Below are 21,641 nucleotides of genomic sequence, written 5' to 3' on the forward strand. Positions count from 1 at the left end.
AGCTTAAATGCTCACACTAGAACACAGGGAATTGCATGGGCATCAGAAGCATGACAGTGAAGTCCTTTACTGGGGCTTTTTGCGTCTCCCTTCTCTGAATTGTGAGCAGGTGACGGGAGGAAGAAGTCCGTAACTGCCCTCTCGGTGGGCCAGGCTGTCCTGCAAGCGTTCCCATTTTTAGATGCTGGAGAATCCTTGCAGAAAAGCTGTGCCCAGGGAGAACTCAAATGTCATTTAGAAGTTACAAGGCACAGATCCCCTGGAAACCAGGCTTCATTAGCTCTGATGTCCAAAGAATGACTTATTTATCCTGTTTCTTAAAATAACTGTGTTAGAGTACAACGTAATTTGCTGTGGTTGGAGAAACAATGCAGAAAATGTTGATGTGAACTGTGTTGGAGCTGATGCTGCCCACCAAAAACAGTAGGGAGTCTTATGTTTGCCTCCAAGAAGTGTTTGGGGGGGGGGCAACGCTACAGGGCTGCATTTTCAGAGGGATTGCTGTGCCTTTATAGGAGTTTAAAACAACATTTTTAACGGGAGGAGTTGTTTCACCGGTGTTTGGGGTTTGAATGGTTCTGATTTACTTGTGCTTTGGCCAAGTTTAGCAGGTGAAGGATTTCTAGTGACCTGACTTTTGCTTCTCTCTTCTCTTAAAGCCTCCTGCAGGATTTGCTGTCGCTGTGGCACTGAGTACATGGTCTCAGCCTCTGGAAACTGCATTCGCAAAGAGGAGTGTGTCCATCACTGGGGAAGGCTACGCAAGCAGAGAGGTATATCTCTTCAAAGAGGGCTTAATCACATGCTAGCTCCGAACACAGAGTCCACCTCGGGTTTGAGTTGCTGTGGAACATTTTGAGGCTTTTGGGGCTTGTCACACTCACAGGTTGTGACAGTTCCTAGTTTTGTCACTGGGTGGCCCTGCTGCTGCTGAAATAGTCTTGCAAAGAGCTGCTGGTGAATAGTGGTACGGTCCTGGAAGTGTGACTCTGGGGCTGGAGCAGAGGTTGTTCATCTTTGTTTAAAAAAAATAAGAAAAAGAAAAACCAAACCTACCTGTGCAAGTCTTTTTAGCAGGCTAACTTGGGAGCACTAGATGTCTGTCGCTGCCCAGGAGAGTTTACTGGTCTTGGTTGAATTCATTTGTAGCCAGACGCTAACCTCGTTTGAGCTCTGTGGTTTTCCATCAGAGCATCCAGGTGGCTTCTGGAGTTTGTCTGGCTGAGACTTAAACTCTTTAGATTGCTGCGTGCGAATCCATACTTATTTTTCCCCTTTGTTTGACACATTATTGTTGCTGTGCTCATCCAGGCTATCTCTGCATGCGAGAGCTAAAGTTTAGGTATCTTGTGAACAGGACTCTTCTCTCTGACTCTTCTCTCTTATTCTTTCAGTGCCAGGTGGATGGGAAACTCATTACAGCTGCTGCTCAGGAGCTGTGGGTTCACCAGGCTGCCAGGTTGCTAAAGTAAGTCATTGAGCAACACCTTTTTATTCTCCGCGACATTTGTCCTTTGCTTACAGTGGTGATGGCTGTGTAATCATTGCTTAAGCCTTTAGAAGATTGGTGGCTTCCCTTAAGGGGAGGAAAACAAGTACTTCTTAAATATCTTTTGCTATGCAAAGGTAGAAAATTCAGTGTTTGGCAGGAAGGAGGAGACTCAGCCGTCTGGAGTGAGGCGGTTTCATTTGTTCTAAGCAAATGCCAGTGGACTAAGCTGCCCAGCAAAAGCTCAGATACAACCTTCGTTAGGGAGACATTGAGGAAGTGAGAAATAAGGAATTTCCTTTTAAAGAGCAGTCTCAGGGCCTTGACAACAGTGTGCCAAAACCTTTTCCCTGTTTTTAACTTTCCCAGATGCCTGTGCTAACGTTCTGCGGTAAGCCAAATCTTTTCTTAGTTTTCTGTTTACTGCATGCTCTTTGTTGTATTAAGGGGAGGAATCTTCCCAAGGAGCCTGTTGTAACACGTAAATATTACTTCCCTTGATGAGGGGGGTGGGGAAGGAATCCCAGCACTAGAAAGCAGAATGAAAAACCTGCTCAGGAATGGAGTTTTGACCATTTGATAGAGCTGAACACTGTTTGGGCTACCTTTGCGCGGGTACTTTTCTTTTTTTCTTTAGGCAACAGGAGAGTTGGCTTCCCAGCCTGGCATTACTGGTCCTCTCACACCATTGACTGAAGGGAACAATCCGTCTTTTGCCTCTTTGGGTCTCTGGGGATTCTCCTCATCGCTTGTTTCAGTGGCCTTTTTATGTTTGGCAGCTGCCACGCAGGGGAGAGGAGTGTGATGCAGAACTAAGCCAGAGGGGATCTAAAAGGGTCACGTCCAGTGGAAGGGGCTTCTAGAGCCTATCTGTTATAAGGCATGTTCTTGTCCCACTGTTTGAAGGACCTCAAGCAATAAACGGCCAGCGAGACTGGCTGCAGGTTCTGGAGAGGCGCGTGCCCTTCTTGTTGTGGCCAAAAGCTAGAGCTAGGAAGTGAGTTCTAGGGCAAAATTCAAGGCTTGTCGAAATAGGATGAATCGTCTGTACGGGCACCCTGCACAGCCTGAAGCATGGATGGGATCAGGCAGGCTGCTACTTCTGTTTCTTTTCCATGTGAAATTAGCTTCTCTTATTTAATCAGTGTTCCAAAAAAACATCCAGCAGGGAAGTCGAAAGAAATTGATGGGGCTATAAAAACACGACTTCTCCGCATGTTTTTGCGTGGCTGTTGTAGACCATAAAACCTCACGGCCTTTTAAGAAACACACAATCTCTCTAATAGCCTGTTACTCAATGAAGCATGCCACCAGTGCTCCAGGGCTCAGGCATCCTTTCGCATCTGCCTCCTAGTTGTTGTGCTGCTACAGATCGCTGTGTTCTGGCATTCTTGGGTTTCTCATCCAAATGTGTGAGTTTCACCGCATCCTTGGTAGACTGAAGGTTGGAGTCCACAGCCTGCTCCGGATGAGAGTACGCAGTGAGATACTGGGGTGTTTTGGGCTCCTGGGGAGCACAGTGTCTTTTAGCTTTGAAGGAGGGCTTTGGAAACAGCAAATATTTGTAATAAGAAACTGTTCTAGGTAACTAGGTCCGTAGCTCGTTAGAAAAGCATATCTGTGCCTTTTCCTTCCAAATACGTTTGGGATGTGCCTGTCTGGATTATGCTGCAGTTAGCCGGTGTGGCAGGAGGTGGCAGGATGGAGCTGTGCTTGTACCTACCGCTCTCCAGGAGCGGAGTCGTCTGGAGCTGCTGGGCTTTGTGATAACTGAGGCTGCTTCTTTCTCTGCTCTGAAAAACAGAAGCAACTTTTCTTCCCTCCTCTCAGCAAGGAAGAATTGGACAGTTGCAGAACATCAACTAGTGTAGAAAAACACCTGAATTTTTTCTTTCCTTCACTGCCCGGTTCTGTTGTATTACAGAGGGAGGGAAGGGATCAAGCTGCGAGGGAGCGAAACATTTACCATCTGTTGGCCTGGTAATCTGCCCTACCCATTTCTTTAGCAAAACAGTCAGATTCGTGACCATAAATGCAGAATGGACAAGTGTGGCCTCTTGCTCCTGGGAAGCACCGAACCATGGCGCCTTTGAGCAGTGCTGGCTTTGGATACCAGGAAAGATTGGACTCAGTGTTGGCCCAGCTGCCTCATTCATGCCAAATGATGCGGTTCTGTGTATTCTGGCTGCACCTGCAGTAATAACCTGTGCAGGAAAATAGGCAAATCCTTCCTTTGGTTATCCTTCCGCCTACAGGTTTCAGCTTTACAAGTGCTTCAGTTCCTCATCTCTTCAGCCTTTCTCAGACGAACAGTACAGTTTGATTCTGTGTAGGGTGAGATCTGTGAGAAGCAGGATGAAGCAGGCTGTACACAGGCTGCTGTGATTGTGCACAAATACATTGAGATTTAGGGATAGACAAAACTTCAACAAAACAAAAAACTCCACTGGGGAATAAGGGAGGGCGAGTGTCACCTCTCCGTGTGGTACAGCAGTTTAATTTGACCTAAAACCATGTTAGTGGGCAAAAGGGCATTTGCAGTCTCTCCTTGCCCTCGATTCCATGTTCCTGCCTCCCCACTGGTGCAGTGGTGCAGGTAAACAGATCAGTGCCATCATCCAGTTTAAAACTCCCCCTGCAAAGAAGGCTTTCAGGCTGACCAGGTAGGGTGGGATCTGTGGCTGCAGAGGAGAGGAGAGTGGGAGTGCCCGTTGCAACAGCAGCTTAGTCTGGCATTGCCTTAAGCCACTTGTGAAATCACTCCCTGAGTTTTCCTGCTGGCTCAGGGAGCTCTTCTGTGCTGGATCTTGTTGACCCTAGAGCTTGAGCTGGGGATAATGAAGAGTGGTTGGAAATACTGTCTATTTATTGCCTCAAGTGCTGGTAGGCAGTAGCTTCTGTTTGTCTGCGAACTGTCTGGTTTTGGAATACGGCGGATTTTATTTGCGTGCACACATTGACATTTCCTGGTACTGCATTACACCAGTTTCCCATGCCCTCTGTGGGCTGTGATAGACCTGATGCCAATGCTCAAACAGGGATGTCTGGGATTAGAATCCTGCACCTGGGCATGGCTTGGCCACAAGCTAAATCAGGACCCAACAGCTGGAGTTAGATCAGTGTACGACCTCAGTTGTGACCTTTTCTGAGTAATTCTACTCTGAATTGAAATTGGAAAGCAACTTGTCCCTAGATGTGTGACGCGTTGCTCCCACGTGAGCTGTCAATATGGTGCCACTAGCCCTGATCCGGCTTGGGAACTGGGGTTGCACTTGGCTATGTTTGCTATTGTGGTGACCTGCTCAGACGGAGTGGTAGGCAAAACTTAGTCCTCATTAAACTTTAGAAACAGTAACAAAAATTCTTTTTGTTTAAGCGGGAGGTTCTGTTGAAGTGGACTTTTTGGGATTCTTGTTCCTACCATCAAAAAACAATTGTCCCCTTTATTTTTTTTCTTTAAGCAACATGTCCACGATGGACGAAAGGAGAGCCTTGATGGCTTTGTGAAGACTTTTGAGAAGTTGCCTACGACTGATGGCTACCCTGGAATCTACGCGTTAGACTGTGAAATGGTGGGTCCCTAATGACAGAGGCAACGCACAAGCAAAATAAAGCTTTTTGGGGAAGGCCAAAGGTGTGATACAAGTGGCTGAAGGAGACCTCTGTTTCCCCACCATCTTCTTTCCTTTCTGCTGTGCAATCTAAATCGTGTTGGTCCTTTATGTTTAAATTAGCTCTTATTAATTAGTTTTAGCAATGTGTGTTTCATTTAGGGGTGGTGTGCACCCTTGAAAAGCTGTAGCTAGCTGGCCGATATTGAGCAGTGTTTGCTGGCTGGCCTTGCTACTCTAGGCGTGCTGCATTTTGGGAGCTGCGGCACTTCAGTGAACGGCTCCATTGATACCACGCTGCGGTTGGCGTACACTTGTCTTCACGTCTGTTCTGTCGCTTGCAGTGCTACACCAAGCAAGGACTGGAGCTGACAAGAGTAACTGTGATCAACTCTGACCTGAAAGTGGTATACGACACCTTCGTCAAACCGGACACCAAAGTGGTGGACTACAACACCAGGTAAGGACGGTCTTCCTTGCGTCAGAGGTCTGTGCTCAGAATCAGGAATTTAGGGGGAATGGCTGGGAGCACTTATTGAGCCTCCATTGACCACCACCTCCTAATGGCTGAGACGCTTTGGGTGTTGAGATGTTCCTTTGGTGAAGGAAGGTCTCCTTTCTGCTCTTGCTCTGCAGATTCTCAGGTGTGACAGAAGAAGACCTGGAGAACACTAGTATCACCCTGCGGGATGTCCAAGCCGTCCTACTGAACATGTTCAGTGCAGATACCATATTGATAGGGCACAGCTTGGAAAGCGACTTATTTGCACTAAAGGTAACTTGCATGACTCACATTTACATCTCTCTCTGGTTCTTTCCCACCCTGATGAGCGTTATATGTCTCCTGTAAATTTAGGAATTGTTTACTTCCAAGAACCAGGAGGACACAGTAGATCTGTTTTGTCTCTGAGCCAGTGGGAAGCTGTCTGTGGTGGAAGAGCAAGGGTGTGGGTTGTGTGTGTCACTCGTGGTGTCACCCCAGCTTTTAGTGGCTGGTGCTGCCCGGGGTGACAGACCTCTCTAGAGGTGACTGGGGAGGGTGACTAGAGCAGGGCCGGTTGGAAGGACTGATCTTGAATCATTGGCCTTTCACCCCTGCCATATAGTTGAGAATCCTCTGTTGGTGTCAGCATCCTTTGACTGGCTTGAAGATGTGCTCAGCCATGAACAGGGGAAGCTCTGGGGTCCCCTGTGCCCTCTGGATGTCCACAGTAACTATTACAGAAACAGGACAAGCCTCTTCCTTGGCTCTGGCACTGGAGATAATTCTCATGGTTTCTCTTCTAATGTTGAGGTGTCCGTTTTCTCCGAGTGAGGTTCTCCGCCTGGTTTGCTGTGATTTGTGGCGGTACTTTGATCAAGCTGTTTTGACCTTGCATCTGTCTTGTTTCCTGCCTGGCCCTCGTCAGCCTAACCTGCACATCTCTCAGCCAGCTCTGCTGTCCTGCGAGGGAGGGCCGTCCTCTCCCCTTGCGCTCTGAACGTAGATCCCCAGGAACTTGTCCAGGGTCACCAGGAAAATGTGTGGCAGGCAGGAGCTGAGTCTTTAGTCTGTGCTCACGAGCCAGAACTTCCTCCAGCCATTCTTTATTGTGCAGCTCCTTTGATAAAGAAGCCGTGGCTGCCAGCTCACGGCGGTGGTTTGGAAGCGGGAGGTTTTAATGCCCGCAAAGCGCTTTACCTCTCCATGGCACCCTTTATCCCAGCCTCTCAGAGAGTTCATCATCATCATAAAAAAATTATTTACAGTTTTATCAGCACAAGATGACTGCGTTGGCCTCTTAGAGGCATGATTTTCTCTTAGCATCGCAGACACTGCCAAGAGAACGAACCCGAGAGCAATATAGCAGAGCGTGACAGGCACTGGCATGTCAAGTCGTAATGTCTGAAGGCTGTGGCAGTAAAGTCGACATCTCGCTAATGGCCATGGCGAGCTCCAAATGGTGATAGCATTTCAATTTTTATTTAAAGCTATATTATCCTGTTTCCTCAGTCTTCCTGATCTACATAAGTAATTATCATTGTGCCTGGGTGGGTGCCAAACTTCACTGCAGTCTAGGAGAGATTATCCATAATGTTGGCAGTTTTATACTCCAAAGAGCGTAGCAGGTTGTTTCTGTTAAGCTGCAGCTGTTCTCAGGCATTGACAGAGCTGGGCTACGAAACTATTAACGACGAAGTTACGGATTGTCACGCAGCATTAGCTGGTGCCTAGGAAGAGTCGAGGCAGATGAGGAGATAGGATTATCAGGGTCCTGTCCGAGTCGTGCTGTGTCGAGACTTACAGAGCCGTCTTTTGGTCAGGCATACAGGTTTATCTCTTAGTCCTTGCATTTTATTCCTGTATTGATGATGTGGGATTGCCTTCATCCACGTTCCTTTGGCTCTCACTGAACACGTATTTTTGGCAACAGAGGATTAATCTTGTCTTAGCCCGAGAGTAAAAAAAATTAGTATTTGAAAGAAGCCATCTTACCCTATGTTTATGGGCTCTGCCAGCTGTGCAGGGTAGGTAGCACGTTGACCTGTTCAGCATCTTCAGTTCCTCCAGCACGATGACACTTCGTACCTAGAGGCCAGCAAGCCTCTTGCCTCTCCTGTGTGCCCAGGCACTTTGACCTGAACGTGGGACCGGCCAGGGCCTGCCTCCCCGTCCACTGTGTAGTTCCTTATACCCAGAAGTACAAGATCTCCGTGTTCTATTTCATCCTTGCGAAGCCGGTGCAGGTTAAAAACTTCCTGTTGACTCATTGCTGACGGACTGGAAGTTTTCAGGTTGGTTTGCACCTTGAAGGTTAAGCCTTTTGTGTAGAAGCAGTGCGATGTACAGTGGGTTAGGTACAGTTTTGACTTGCACATCCTTCCCACTTCAGTTCACAACTTGAGAAGCACTTGAAAGGCTGTTACAAGCTTTGCGGGGTCAACTGACTTCTTGGTTTAATTTGTCCATTGTGCAAGACGCTCTCAGAGGTATGCCAGCTTCTCCAGGCCAGGGTGTTAAGGATTGACCTGTCCTGTTGTTTGAGTTACACAAACTGAATTAGCCCTAAATTTCTGCTGCTTTTGAATGTGCGGTTAGGTGGGGCTTTGAGGGCAGGTGTGTTGGCTGGCAGAGCATTGGGAAGCCGGTGTGCCCGCACCATTTAAGGGAGAGTCATCTTTGATTCAGCCGGAGCCTCTTGCAAGACTGGTTGGGTTGGAGCTTGGTGATAGCATTACTCAGAGCCCAAGAGGCTGACCGGAAGATTGCTTTAGCACGGTTAGTCCTAAGGAGTGTCCGTCCCTGTGGGAGAGGGGAAATAAGCATGTTTCTTTCCTGCTCCCTCCCTCCAGCTTATCCATGGCACAGTGGTGGATACCGCGATCGTCTTTCCCCACCGGCTGGGTTTGCCTTACAAACGGGCTCTCCGCACGCTGATGGCAGACTACCTCAAGCGCATCATCCAGGACAATGGTGAGAGCAAAGAGGAGCTGCGAGTGAGGGTCTCGTGTCCTGTCCCACCTGGCTGTGGGCTCCTTTGACCTGCCTTCCTCTGCTCTCCCCAAGCCCCATCCTCTTGCTCCTCATCTTTCCTTCCTGCGTCGTGTCTGGCAGTAGCTGTGAACGGACCAACACGTGAGCTCTCTGCCACAGACAGTTTCAGTCTGAACCCTGTCCCGAGGGTCAGCGGCATTTGCTTCTTCCCTCTCTGTGCTAAGTGGGGACCAGAGAAGCGGTGTGAGAAGGCCAGAGGTAGCTCTGTCAAGGCCAGGTCATGCCCTCCCTTTTCTCTCTGGCAAACTGAGATTGACCTTTCTGTTTGAAGCATGGCATGTTCCTTTCCGTCTTCCTTGAGTACGTTGTAAACAGACTGCCGGGGAAATTGAGGCCTCTCTGACCAGCTACTCCATAGCCTGAGGGCCTACAGACTAGGAGGACTTCAGCCCTTAATTTAAACAAGGGAACGGTGTCGGGGCTGAAGTCCAGCAAAAAAAAAAAAATGCGTTTAGTGGAAATTCTTCTACTTTAAATACACCGCTGTGGTTCACGGTGATCAGAGAGGCACCTGTGGCTGCTGTGGCAGCGGGCAGTGCGCGGCTGGGCCAGCAGCGTCAGGCAGGACCTGGTCTCGGAAAGCCTTCCGCTGATCTTCGTGCTGTGAGCAGGCAGCCCCTGGGCAGCAGAGGGGCTGCCTGGGCCCGGGTGGTAACTGCCTTCCTTGTCTCTCTGTCCCCAGTGGAAGGGCACGACTCCAGCGAGGATGCCAGAGCTTGCATGGAGCTGATGGTCTGGAAGATCAAAGAAGATGCTAAAGTGAAACGATGACCTGCGCTTTCCCTCGCTCCTCTTCCTCCTCCACCTCTTTGAAGCAGTGCAATAAATGCTCAGAGTAACACTGTCCACCTGTACGCAGCAGCATGCTACCCCAGACTCCCCACGTGCTCCCAGGTATCTATGGGACTTAAGGACTGCTGCTGGCGCAGCTGAACGGCACCAGCTCACTGCTTGCAGGTCCCTGTGTCCAGGTAGTGGCTCTCAGATCCTCTTTACTCCACCTGAGGGATATTCTGTGGTACAACAATTGCCTTCTAGGCACGGCAAGGTGGTTTGTAGTAGCACAACCAGAAAGAACGTCTTGGTTCCTAGGAGAAGCTTTTAGAGGTAGGTTGGATACGTGCAGAAAGATCGTTCTGGTTCAGTTAAAGGTAGATCTTTTTCTTTTTTTTTTTTTTTTTTTTTTTTTCCCCCCAAATATAACTTAAATTGCCTCTACTCCAAAGCCGGTAGATTCCTGCAGTGTTTGGAGATGGGGGGGAAACAGAAGGAAGTTGGGCAGGAAGCTGTCGAGTGAGTGGATTGCGTAGCTGTGTGTGAACGGCAAGCACGGGGTGGTGAGAGCCGAGGGTGGGGGCATCCGGGAGGAGATCCTAATGCAGTCCCACTGTGGAGGAGAAAGCCTGAGCTGCGAGAGAGGGAGGCTGTCTCTGAGAGCCTGTGGCAGGAGCAGCAGCTTGGAGAGGAATGAGATGGGGTAGGGGAATTACCGCCTGCTGCGACCCCGGTGACCTCTTCAGTGCGAGCCAGCGTCCTGGTTCCGCAGTCTCTGCAAAAGGGGGAAACCCCAACTCTCAGACCTTGCCCAGGCCTCGGGGAGCCGGGTGTGGAGTGGTGAGGCAAGGGACAGCGGGACTGGGACAAACTGGGCTCCCAGAGCCCAGCAGCACCTTGCAGCCTTCCAGGGGAGGAGCTGTGCTGGGGAGGACAGTGGTAAGAGCAGGCATGGTGTCTTTGCGGGTTAGGACAAGCTGTCCTTTCCCTCACCCTGAGCTTCCAGCGTGTTTCCAGGAAGCTCAAGTGTAGAGATCAAGGTTTTTTGGGGGGCACCCGGGTGCTAAGATTGCACCTAACCGTGCCCTGTAGTAGTCTGCAGGACCCCCCACTGCTCTGTCCCTGATAGCAGCGACTTGATGCAGGCAAGAGCAAAAGCAATAGGTAACAATTACTCTAGTTTACATGTCGGGTGTTTTAAGAAGAGCAAAAGACCCGGTTTACTGTCTGTCCGGCCCCCTGGACAAAAGCAGCTGTGGAGAGTGTCTCTGTCACCCTCGGTGGTGACTGGGGCAGGAGCATGGGCAGACGGGGCGGCTTCTAGCGGCCCTCCCTCCGCCCCAGCTCTGCTGCTGCCGCCGGGGGAACAACAGAGCTGGTTGAAATGGTCCCTGAGAGATGGTCCAGGCAGCAGCTTAGAGCAGCGATCGCCTCATCCCTCCCAGGTGGGACTGGCACTGCTTCCCAGCGGTGGCTGCTGTGGTGACAGCCCCGTGTCCCTGGTGCAGGCTGGCTGCGTGGCCCCCGTGGCAGCGGGGCAGGGGAACTGCTGGGTTTTTGGTTCCTGTCGGAGCTGGGGCCGGCTCGCTCCTTTGTACCCCCTCTTGTGACACTGGGCTCAGAGTTTGGGGATGTGCTGTGTGTCCCTCAGCACGTCCTGCTGAGCTGTCCCCGCTCTGTGCCCAGCGTGGCGGTGGGGAGAGCGGGGCTGGGCTGTGTGCCATGGGCAGGGGGGTCCTGCTCGGGCCCCTCAAGTATACGCACGAGCCCTGGGAAGCTCTCCCCATCCCACTGCTGTCCTCCGAGGTGAGGATGTGGCTTCCAGAGTCTCACCTCTGCCAGGTTCTCCTGAAGCCACCAGGAGATGTGGGGACTGTAAAGGCTCCTGTTATTGCTGAGCCCTTCTGTGTTTCCTCTGGCAGACAGTGGCACGGGCTCCCAGACTGTTTATCACCCCGAATTTTGGGCCGTGCAGCTCCCTGCCGCTCCCCCAGCGCTCTCTAGGGCATGTCGCACCCAGCTCTCCTCTCAGCCCACCTTTGCCAAGCGTTGCAGCCGCCTCCTTCCCTGCCGTGGGGCTTCCACGTGGAGCAGCCTCGGGACACCTTGTCCTGTCCTCCTCTCCCGTCGCCTGCAGGGAATGGTGCTGTTCCTGCCCAGGCCATGGGAGAGACAGAGAGTTCGGCGCTTCCTAACCAGGGAGGGAAGGTTTGTTGCCGCTTCCGCCTCTTTTCCTTGTTTATCCCCTGGTTTATCTTCACCCCTGGCTGCAGCGATGGAGGGTGGTGGATCTACTGGGCAGCCACCTTAGATTTCAAAGCCGGCTCTTGCCTCGGGGTTCAACCCCGTTACTCGACCGGCAGTCCCAGTTCCCCGGCCCTCTCTCGCAGCAGCGTGGAAAAGCCGGCACGTTTCCAAACGTGGCCGCGGTGTGCTGGTGTCCTGCTTGGGGAGCTGGTTGCTTGGCTTGGGCGCAGCTCCCTGGGCTTGGGGAAGGCAGAACAGCGCTGCAGGGTGCGTTGAGGTCCCCTTTCCTTTCCCCACAGTTCAGCTGGAACCCCCTAAAATGAGGCTTTTGGATGGGGGGGGGTGTTGGGGGAAGGTTGCCTGTCTCGTGGGATGTTACGGGGAAAGCGCACCGCTTCCACCCGCGCTGTCGGTGTGGGTCAGAGCAAGTGTCTGACCCATGGGCTGCCATCGCCTCCACCCCCCGGGCGCCGTAACACTGTAAAACCAGAGGTTTGTGGTTGGTAAGAGGTTTTTTGGGTTGTACATAACTATTGTAACCTGTAACTTTTTGTAATTGTTTTTAATAAAAGAGTGTTGACTAGACGCACTGCTCCTGAGTCTGGGTCTGCTCTGCCTGCGGCCGGGTGGGGGGTGATGGGGGCTGGAGCCCCCCCAGAGGTGAGGAGGGCCTGGGCAGGCTCCTCTGGAGCATCCCTTCGACTTGCAGCCGCTGTTATTTCCTCCGTGTCCTCCCAAAGCGGCTCTGCAGCAGAGCCCAGCCTTCCCCCAGCACTTGTCACCACCTTCGCGGCTCTCGATGGTCTGTGCCTCTCAGCAGCGTGCCAACCCACCGCGGCGAGCCGAGGAGCTGGAGGAAAGAGGGTGAAACCGGTGCCGCTCGGCAGCTGCAAAAGTCCAACCCAACGCTCCGGGAGCGCGAGACGAGGCGATGCCCGCGGCGGCGTGGGCTGTATCCTCGCTCTGCGCAAACCCTTCTCGTCCCCCACGCGGGCAGCAGTGGGGCAGGTCCTGGCTCCTCTCGTCTCCATCCCGGAGCTGGGGTGAGAGCCCGGGAACGCCGGCGCCCGCCTGGGCGTCCTCCCAGCGCCTGAACAGGCTCCCCAGGAGAGCCCGTATCAATCTCGCAAATGGGGCAGGAATTAAAGTGCCAAGCGAAGGAGCTGATTCAGCACGGAGGAAGAGGTGAAGGTAAAAAGTTCAAATAAAAAAATAATAGGCTATTAGATGACCTCACTGGCAATGTGTTTTATTTAACGTGCTGGTGATGGCTTCGCGATGGCAGCGGTTACTTAGGATGCTATAAAAGTCACGGCTGACCCATGTTCTCAGCCACCTTTATGGGCCTTGGAGGTGCTGGGTGCGCTGAGCTCCGGCATTAACCTCCGGGGCTGCCGTGCGTCCCCCGCGGCATGGTTGGCCCCTCTAATCCTGTGATGTTCCCCCTCTTGCAGGTGACCCACTGCGAGGCAGGCAGCTTTTTAGGGCTGTAAGAGCCCTGGTCCCGGGTGAGCGTGGCCTCGGGTGCGCGGATGGACACCAGGATGGACAGACAGACACCGGTACTGCAGGTGCGTGTTCAATATCTGGCTCAGGGGTCTGAGACCCTCGTTTTTCCTCGGAAGACTTTGTCTCGGGGGGCGCTGCCGCAGCTGAGGAATCACCAACAGAACCCGCAGCGAGGGGCTTTCCTGTTCTCTGAAACCTTTGCCCCTCTGGGGGGCTTCACCTCTGACCCGAAGTGCAGCCCCAGGGCTTGGCAATGCCTGTCCCCCCCCCCGCCCCCCGCCACCCCCTCGGCTTTCAGATGCTGGAGCTGAATCTGGGGAACCCCGTAACCCCGGTCCCTCGCCTCCCGAAACCCCCTCGGGGCGGCTGGACTGGTGCAGGCAGCAACTTTGGGGCGAGCTGAAGTTTCGGGGAGGGGAAGCGAAGCCATTCCCACCCCGGCAGGAGGAGAGGGGGAAGTTCAGAGGTGCTGGTGCATCACAAATCCCCCCGGCTTTGTCCCCCCCTCGCCGAGTGTCCGGTCCCCGGCCCCGCGCAGTGTGCCCGTATCGACCTGCGGAAACAGCCTCTGGCCCCTGTCCCAGTCGAAGCTCTTTACCAGTGAGTTGGTGCCACTGGGCTGGCCGTGTCTTCGGAGCTGTCACCGATAGGGTGATACGGGTATGGCGATACGGGTCCCCAACGGCGCTGTCAGAGCTCGTTTGGGCCCCGTGCCGGGGCAGCGGGGAGGGGGATCCCTGCCCTGCTCCCGCCTCTGCTGCGCCGGGTGCAGCTCAGCTTCGCGTGGCTGCTCCCCTCCCACCGGCAGCTTCGCTTCCCCAAGCAAAGAGGGAATTTCCAAACCCGAATCGAAGCAGCCTCGGCCCCGAACCTGCCCCCTCGCAAGGAGGAGAGAGGTTTTGGGCAGCCGGGGGTCCGGTTGGGCGCTTGGGCGTCATTACATGTCCCTCTTCCGCAGCTGAGACCGGGCAGCTCATCGCATGCAACCCTGCGTTTGCAGGTGCCACCACGGTTTGTGCCGGGGCCTGTCTCATCCTGCGGTGTCATCCCCCGGCGTGGGGCATCCACATGTCACCCCCCTGCCCCTGAGCCACCCGGCACGGGTCAGAGGTGACCGAAGTCATCGATCATCTCTTTAAAAAGCTTTTTATCACCGTTTGTCCGGACCCTCTGTGCAGGCGAGAGCCTGAGCTGAGGCTGGGGGGGGTTTGAGCATCAATCATACGTCGGGGGTCCCGCGTGTGCAAGCGGGAGAGCCCCTTCTGTGGGGCCACGGTGGAGGGGGACAGGGACCTCGCGGCGGCCCCCGCGGTTGGTCCGTGGCCGCAGCGCTGAGCTCGGGCACCTCGGCCGCTCTGCCCTGTGCCTCAGTTTCCCCCGGGGTGGCAGCGGGAGATGCCCGTGTCCGTCCCCCCCATGGCCCTGGACCCTCAAAGTGCCCTGCAGTGCAGGGGGGCTGTGGGACTCCCCAGCCACGGGGGTCCCCTTTTCCAGCCACAGAGGTGGGTGACACCAGTGTCACTGCGGGAACCGGGGTCCTCCCGCACCCTCCAGCCACCAGTAAGAGAGGGGAACTGGCCAGACTGGGGAGCCAGGGGCTGGCGGTGGGTGAGAAACTGGGTGACCAGCCCTGTCCCCTCCCCAGCACTGTCCCCCGGCCCAGGGTGGCCACAGGGTGACCAGGAGGAAGAGGAGGGTGTGGGTGCCAGGCGGGAAGGAGGGCGCCTGCTGACTGGTTGTGCTGGTTTTAGGAGGTGGGGGGCAGGGGGGGGGGGAGGGTGAGTTTTTGGGTGTTGGAGGTGGGTGCTGGGTGCCGAGGGCATCGCAGTTCTGGTCCAGGGGCTGGTGGGAGGCAGCAGCGATGCCCGGAGGCAGCACTGCCCATCCATCACGCCGCGATGGTCCCCGCCATCGCCTCTGCCACTGGCCGAGCCGGGACCGAAATTTGAGGTATTAACGGGAGCGCAGGGAGGTGCCGGCTCGAGGCCGGGGGCTGCACGTGGGGCTGTTCCCAGGCTGAGAACCAACCCCTGTCCCGCAGGGAAATGTTTCTAAATTATCATTATTATTATTTTCTCCGAACAAACGGGGCTTTGTAGCTGCTCGGCCGGTTGGAACGGGGCACCTGGAGCTGCTGGGTCCGGGAGCGAAGGTAAAAACCAGGCTGGAAGGTTTAACTCTTCCCTGTGAACGCGAGAGGCTGCGCACAGGATCCGGCCGCCGCTGCCGTGGGGCAGCCCCCCACGGGGGTCTTCTGCGCCCGCAGAGGGGGACGCGCCGGGACGGTCATCGCGGCGCCCGGAGGAGCATCCTCTGCCCCGGCGCTGGGCTGTGCGCGGCCTCCCGGCGCTCGCTTAATTGCACTTGGGGGAGGGAGGGAGGGAGGGAGGGGGGTTCAGCTAATTGCAGGGGGCGATTGATTGGGAAAAATGTCATCTTCGCTGGCCGCGGTTGCCAGGGTGACCTCAGCCGTTCTCGGCCAGCGTTATCGGTTCCTGGGTGCCCAAAGCCACCGGCCTCATGTCCCCCACCGGGGAGGGGGGGGGGACGACGACACTGGGGTGGGATGTGGAAATCCCTTTCCTTCCTCCGGATCTGGCCCGCCGCTGCCAGCAGCGTCGAGGAGCTGCGAAAGCCCGGGCGGACACGGAGATTTGGGGCTGGGCTGTGTCCCCGCCATGTCCCAGCGGCCGCTGGCCCGCGCTGGTGGTGCCGGTGCCGCCTTTGTCAAAGGGTCTTCGCGAGACTCCGGCGCTGCGGGTGCCGCCGGCGCAGAGGGAGCGGCAGGGGGAGGGGGCAGCGGGTAGAAGATGGCAGGTGAGGGCCGAAACGGTGAATTTCCTCGCGGACGGCGCTCCGGGGCCAGGCGGCAGTCCCGCGGGAGCTGCCGGGGATCGGCGTGGCCGTGGAGGAGCTGCCGGGGGAGAGCAGGCGCGAAAGGCAGGTGATGGGCTCGGGGAGCGGGAAGGGAGAAACTCCGCTCGTGTTTGGAGAGAGGGGTTGGGTTCATGTTAACGGTCACCATCCCGGGCTGCGAAAATGCCCGGAATCGCTGCCAGAGGGGTTGGCCGGATTCCGCCGCGGTCGAGGATGGAGAATCCCCGGCTCCCGCGTCTGCCCGCTCTCACCGCTGGCTTTTGCTCGGAGCATCTCACCAAAGGGTCCTTCCCTTCGAGCTGAACCCCTCTCGGCGGCCCCCGTGGTTTATTTCCGAACGACACATGCCGCCCTTCAACAACGTTGCGCGAGAATTAACAATAACTCGTTAATTTGGTTTCTCTGGCAGCACCGGCCCCTTGGGCGAGGGTTGGGTGAGGTTTTCCCCTCCCTTTTCCGGAGTGGCCCCCGGGACGGGGATGCCCCCAAATCCGCCCCCACCGCCGCAGGGCGGGTGCTGGCCGGTGTCACCCGGTGCCACCCGGCGCCCCGTGGGGACGTGGGGACACGGCACGGCCGTGTTGTTTATGGACCTCGAACGCGTTATTCATGACTGCACAGTAAATTCTTTATGGACTGTGGGGCCGGCGCTTGGTTAATTGCCTCCGGCTTTCTGTGGTTAATTGCAGCGAGCAATTAATCTAATGCCGGCTGAGGCAGGACCACTACGGTGCGTGCAGGATGTGTGCAGGGTGGGATGGGAGAGCTGGGAGGCACCGGGGGTGGCTCTCGTCTCGTTAGCTGCCGTCACTAATGAGGTGGCCCTCTGTCCCCAGTGGGGTTTGCAGTCCCGGCGCTGTCACCTCGGGACTGCTCGAAGTCAGCGCGGATCATTTGTGCCTTTGGCCTCCCCTTCCTCCCCTGGCCCCTGCATCCCACCATCCTCCATCCTCAAGGCACGAACTGCCGCCAGACCCCGGGGGTTTGGGACGGGGACGGGGGGTGCACTGAGCGCTCCCCAGTGAAACCAGTTCGGCCCCGGTGCAGCCCAACACCCCCCGCTGCCCAAACCTGCCTGCTCTATGCCGAAACACCCCCCTGGAGATGCTCGTGCCCACCCGTTGCCCTCAGACCCAGTTTGGGACCACCTGCCTCCCCACCAGGACGGTGGCGGGGATGCTCCGGCCATGACACCGTGTCCCCATCCCCTGGCAGATCCCACGGGAACGGTTCCCGCAGCAGCAGCAGCTCCGGCTTGTTTCGAGCCGAGAGACCATAAATCAGGGCAGGTTTTGAGCTGCCAACGGGGAGGGGGAGCCCGGGGGGTGCCCGGCGAGGCTGTCCCGGCAGCAGGCAGGGAGAGGCAGGCAGCCAGGATGGGGGCAGGCAGGTCCCTGCGGAGGCCAAGGGCTGGAGGTGTGGCATGGGCTGTCCCCACCGTCCCCTGCGTGGGGCAGGACACGGGTGGCAGCAGTCCCGCTCGCTGCGGCGGTGGCAGGAGCTCGGCGGCTGCTCCGGTGCTGTCGGCAGGATCGGTGCAGGTACGGGGGAGCCGGAGGGGGGGTGGGGGTGGGGGGGAGCGTGGCAGAGCATCACCCCCTCCTCAGGGCAGAAGGTCCCAAGATTTGCCATCCTTCTCCTCCTGCGTGCACCCATGGGTGCCGGCCGGGACCTGAGCCGGCAGTGGGTGCAGGGAGGGTGGGAGGGGGGGTGTCATTGCCAGCGGGTCTGTCGGGGCTCTCGGGGAGAAAGGGGGAGCCCAGGGCAGCCCCCCCCCCCTTTAACAATACTGCGCTTGGATGCTGTGGGATGGGGATGGGGCAGCCACCTTTTCACCCGGATTCGCATCGAAACAGGTGGGAAAAAAAAAAACAAAACCAAAAAACCAAACCAGGGCGAGCGGAGGGGAAGCTCACGGCCCTGGCACGTCCCTCGGAGCCGGGGAAAAAATCCCCGAGAGGTTTTAACGAGCCGTGATCCACCCGGCGGGAGCGCGGGGGCGTTTCCGGCGTGACGAGGGCAGGAGGAGGCACGAGCTGCCCTACGCACCCATCGCCCGCTCATCGCCCGTCCTGGGGCCGGTGTCACCGCCGCGATGGGGCCGAGCTTACGGCGACGGCAGAGCTGCGGTACCTGGGGGCTGGCGGTGGCCGGGGGGGGGGTCCCCGGGGTGGCGGGGCAGCGGCTGGGGTCCCACGGGGATGCTGCAGTCGGGTAAACAACAGCAGCGCTCACAGAGCTGCTGATGGCAGTGCCCACCAGCCCCGGGCAGGGGATGGGGGGGTCATGCTGGTCCCATCCCCCCCCCCCCCATTCCCCCCCTCTTTATTTTTTGGCTAAGAGGGGCAAAAAGGTGACCAGAAAGCCCTGGCTGCGAGCACCGGCTGTGCCGGGTCTGTTGGGCGCTCCCGGAGAACCCAACAAATCTCACACTAATTCCTGTGCCGAGCAACAACTCGACGTTTATCCGGAGATTTGGGAAACAAAACCCCGTGGCAGCGGGTCGGATCAGCCAGCGACATAAATCTCCGCGCGTTTCACCGCCCCGGGGCCAAACCCCGGTGGCGCGGTGCCCGTTCCTGCTTAAAACTGGTTTATTTGTGTTCCACCGCGCAAACCTCCGCTAAGCCTAAAATTCCATATTTTTTGGAGGGGGTGAGAAAGTCCCGCTTTGGGTCTCATTAGCAGCCAGCAGCACCGCATGGCTGCTTTGCAGCCGGAGACCTCGGGGACGGGCGGGACGGGACGTTCCCTGCTGGACTGGGTGGACCGACCGGTTCATCCCAGGCACTGAGTTGGAGGAACATCCCGTAGGTTAATAAATCCCTGTCGGTCTAGCCGAGGTGTGGAGCAGCGGTCAGAGGATGTCCTGTGCCTTTGGCTATCGCTGGCCCGTTCCGGCCCACGGGAAGAGCCGGGCTGGGGCCAGTGCGGGGTTTGGCCACCGGCCCGCCCGGCTGGGGCTGGTGGAGCACCCCGGCACCCGCTGCCGGCCTCTCCCCACCTACCCAAAGTACATTTGTTATTGCTGATTATTGAGGTGATGAGTGAGGTTCGTTGAGAGGTTTCTTGGATACCTTCTTGGAAGTATTCCTCCAGCGCTTTGAATTGCTCTTTTTTTTTTTTTACCTCCTCCCCCTTTTTTTTCCCCCCTTTTTCCCCTCCTCCTGGGCTCTGGCGAGGGGCTGCGGTCCCCATTGCCTTTGGACGGTGCTCAGCTCCACGGAGGGTCCTGCATCTGCCAACTGTGCTTTTGCCTGGCACTGCGCTTCGGAGCAGAGGAACATCGCGGAGTGGGCGATGGAGATCGTTACTGGGGACGATGGGCCTGAGAGAGGCCAAGCGCAGCAGGGACGGGATGGATGTTCAACTTCTGGCCAGATCTGGAGAGCAAGAGGGACCTTCTGAAAGGATGACCCCAAACAAGATTGAAGTTTTCCAGTGTATTTTGGGGAGACGCAGGGCGGGGTTGGACCCGTTGATCAAAGCGATGGCGCCGTTCGCTGGTTTGGGAGCAGCGAGCTCAAGCAAACGTCTTGGCGCACATCGCTATCAGCCTCAGCTTTAATATTAACATCCTGGAACAAGGACCAAGGTCAGAAGATGCTTTGAGCAATGGGGTCAGTGCCCCGAGGGCGCTAACGGGCATTAATGGCCCCGAGCAGCCTCACGTGGGACCTCTCCCACACCCGCCCATGGGCACGGGGCTCTGTTTAAGCTCAGCGCTGGGGCTCAGTCGTAGCCCAAACTTTATTGTAGGTGGGTCTCTCTCCAGCTTGGCCATGTGCTTGTGCCTGCCCATGGCCCTAAGCCCTCTGCCCATGGCCCCTGACCTCTACCCATGGCCCCAAGCTCTCTACCCATGGCCCAAAGCCCTCTCTACCCATGGACTGACTTTCTGGCTCAGCCTTGGAGCTGTCTGGTCCCAATGGACCTACGCAGCAACCACTGGACTATGTCTCTCCTCATCCTATGTCACCAGACCTGATCTTGACCCGCATGTTGACTTCCTGGCTTGAATCTGGACTTACCTCATCGTCGCCAGCTTGACTGGAGAGCTGGGCTCGGGGTTGACCCTGGTTGCCATCCCTGGCTCTACCCTGCTTGCCCATGGTTGGGGACTGCGGGATGGACCATGCTGGTGAGGACTTTGGTGTGCCCTGGCCCAGTGTTGGGGACGGAGTCACAGCCGGGATGGTTACCTCCACCCGTACGAGCCGAAGGGCACTGGCTGGTTTGGAAGGGTGTGAGCAGATGGCTCTGTTTTCCCCATTGTGGATACCCTGAGGTTCATTTTATCTCCTGTTAGATGTTCCCAGCGCTGTGGGTACCTCCATTTAGCCCATAGCCCTTGACCCCTTTATGGTCCGTGAGGAGGAGGTACCCCTGCACGGTCAGGGGAGCCCACCCCTCTGTGAGGAGGAGGCTGGGAAACGTGCCTGGCCAGGAGCAGGAGACGGAGGGCAGTTTGGTGTCGTGTCCCCCCCCTTGTCCCTCTGCAACCAGATGCAGCCCAGAATGGGCTGTCTGCAGGGAGCCATGGCCCAGGCTGACAGCTCCACTGGGCCGAGGACGGGAGCGGGGTCGCAGCAGGGAGGGAGATGGAAGCTCTGCATTTCTCTGGGTCAAATCCTTTGCCGCTTTATTTTTCCCACACGAAGTGGGAACAGCCGGTCTGGGCAACAAGGGGCTTCTGCGCGGTTGGGTACGGAAGATCTCCCGTCCCTCCAGGTATCCCTCCCTGCTCTTCCCACTTACCTGTGGGACAAACGGTTGTCCCAAAAAGCTGGAGCCTTGGGATGTAGCACGAGCGGGCACAAACGTGACCATGGGCAGTTCCATCTCAACCTGAGAAGGGACTTCTCTCCTGTGAGGGTGGCAGAGCACTGGCACAGCTGCCCAGGGAGGGGGGGGAGTCTCCCACTCTGGAGCCATTCCAAACCCGCCTGGAGGTGTCCTGTGCCACTGCTGGAGGTGCCCCTGCTCTGGGATTCTGTGTGAGTGTCCCACCACGCACAGCAGCTCCCTGCAGCCCTTCCTTCTTTCTGAGCCACGCTGTGAAAATACAGACGGGCCCAAAAAAGTGCTGAGTTCACGGGTGACATTTAGGATCTGAGTACAGTGACAAATGCCGAGTCGCTCGTGGTAGAGGATGGCGTTGCGGATCAAAGCTTATTTTGGGCAAGCTCTTGGACGCAGGGGCCAAGGAGCTGCTCCCGTTACTCTTCGGGGTCTCTTTGAGAGATGGGATGAGGGGACAGCTCTGACCCAGCTGGTGGCATCTGCGAGTGTCCCAGGGCGGCATCGCGTGTTGGGGCAAACCAGTACCCCCTTTGCCTTGTACCACGAGGAGCAATAGGGAGAGGAGTAGACACTTCGGTGAAAGAATGGAAAAAAGAAGTGATCAAAGGAGTGAGATAAAAAATAATGGCAGGGACAGACTTCTGTGTGGGATTATTTAATAATTAAGGTAATTAATGCTTTATACCTCACTGACTCCTTTCATGCGAGGATCACAAAGCGCTTCACAAACATTAATTAATCTTCCCTAACATCCCTGCAGGGAAGGTCACTGAGCTACTGAGCGTAAGGGAAATCT

The 21,641-nt window shown here is 56.1% G+C and overlaps 1 protein-coding gene across 1 annotated transcript in view; it reads left to right on the forward strand.

Moving 5' to 3' along the window:
- Positions 1–11,285, forward strand: part of REXO1 (RNA exonuclease 1 homolog) — a 42,079-nt gene extending 30,794 nt beyond the window's left edge. The window contains exons 9-15 of the mRNA XM_082495243.1: positions 660–773; positions 1,395–1,468; positions 4,951–5,061; positions 5,445–5,560; positions 5,737–5,875; positions 8,434–8,554; positions 9,318–11,285. Coding sequence (XP_082351369.1) covers positions 660–773; positions 1,395–1,468; positions 4,951–5,061; positions 5,445–5,560; positions 5,737–5,875; positions 8,434–8,554; positions 9,318–9,406 — 764 coding nt within the window. The 3' untranslated portion in view covers positions 9,407–11,285. The remainder of the gene's footprint in view (positions 1–659; positions 774–1,394; positions 1,469–4,950; positions 5,062–5,444; positions 5,561–5,736; positions 5,876–8,433; positions 8,555–9,317) is intronic.
- The last annotated feature ends 10,356 nt before the right edge of the window (positions 11,286–21,641 follow it).

The sequence above is a fragment of the Vanellus vanellus genome (genome assembly GCF_965231255.1).
Source record: "Vanellus vanellus genome assembly, chromosome: 25".
Taxonomy (NCBI): Eukaryota; Metazoa; Chordata; class Aves; order Charadriiformes; family Charadriidae; genus Vanellus; species Vanellus vanellus.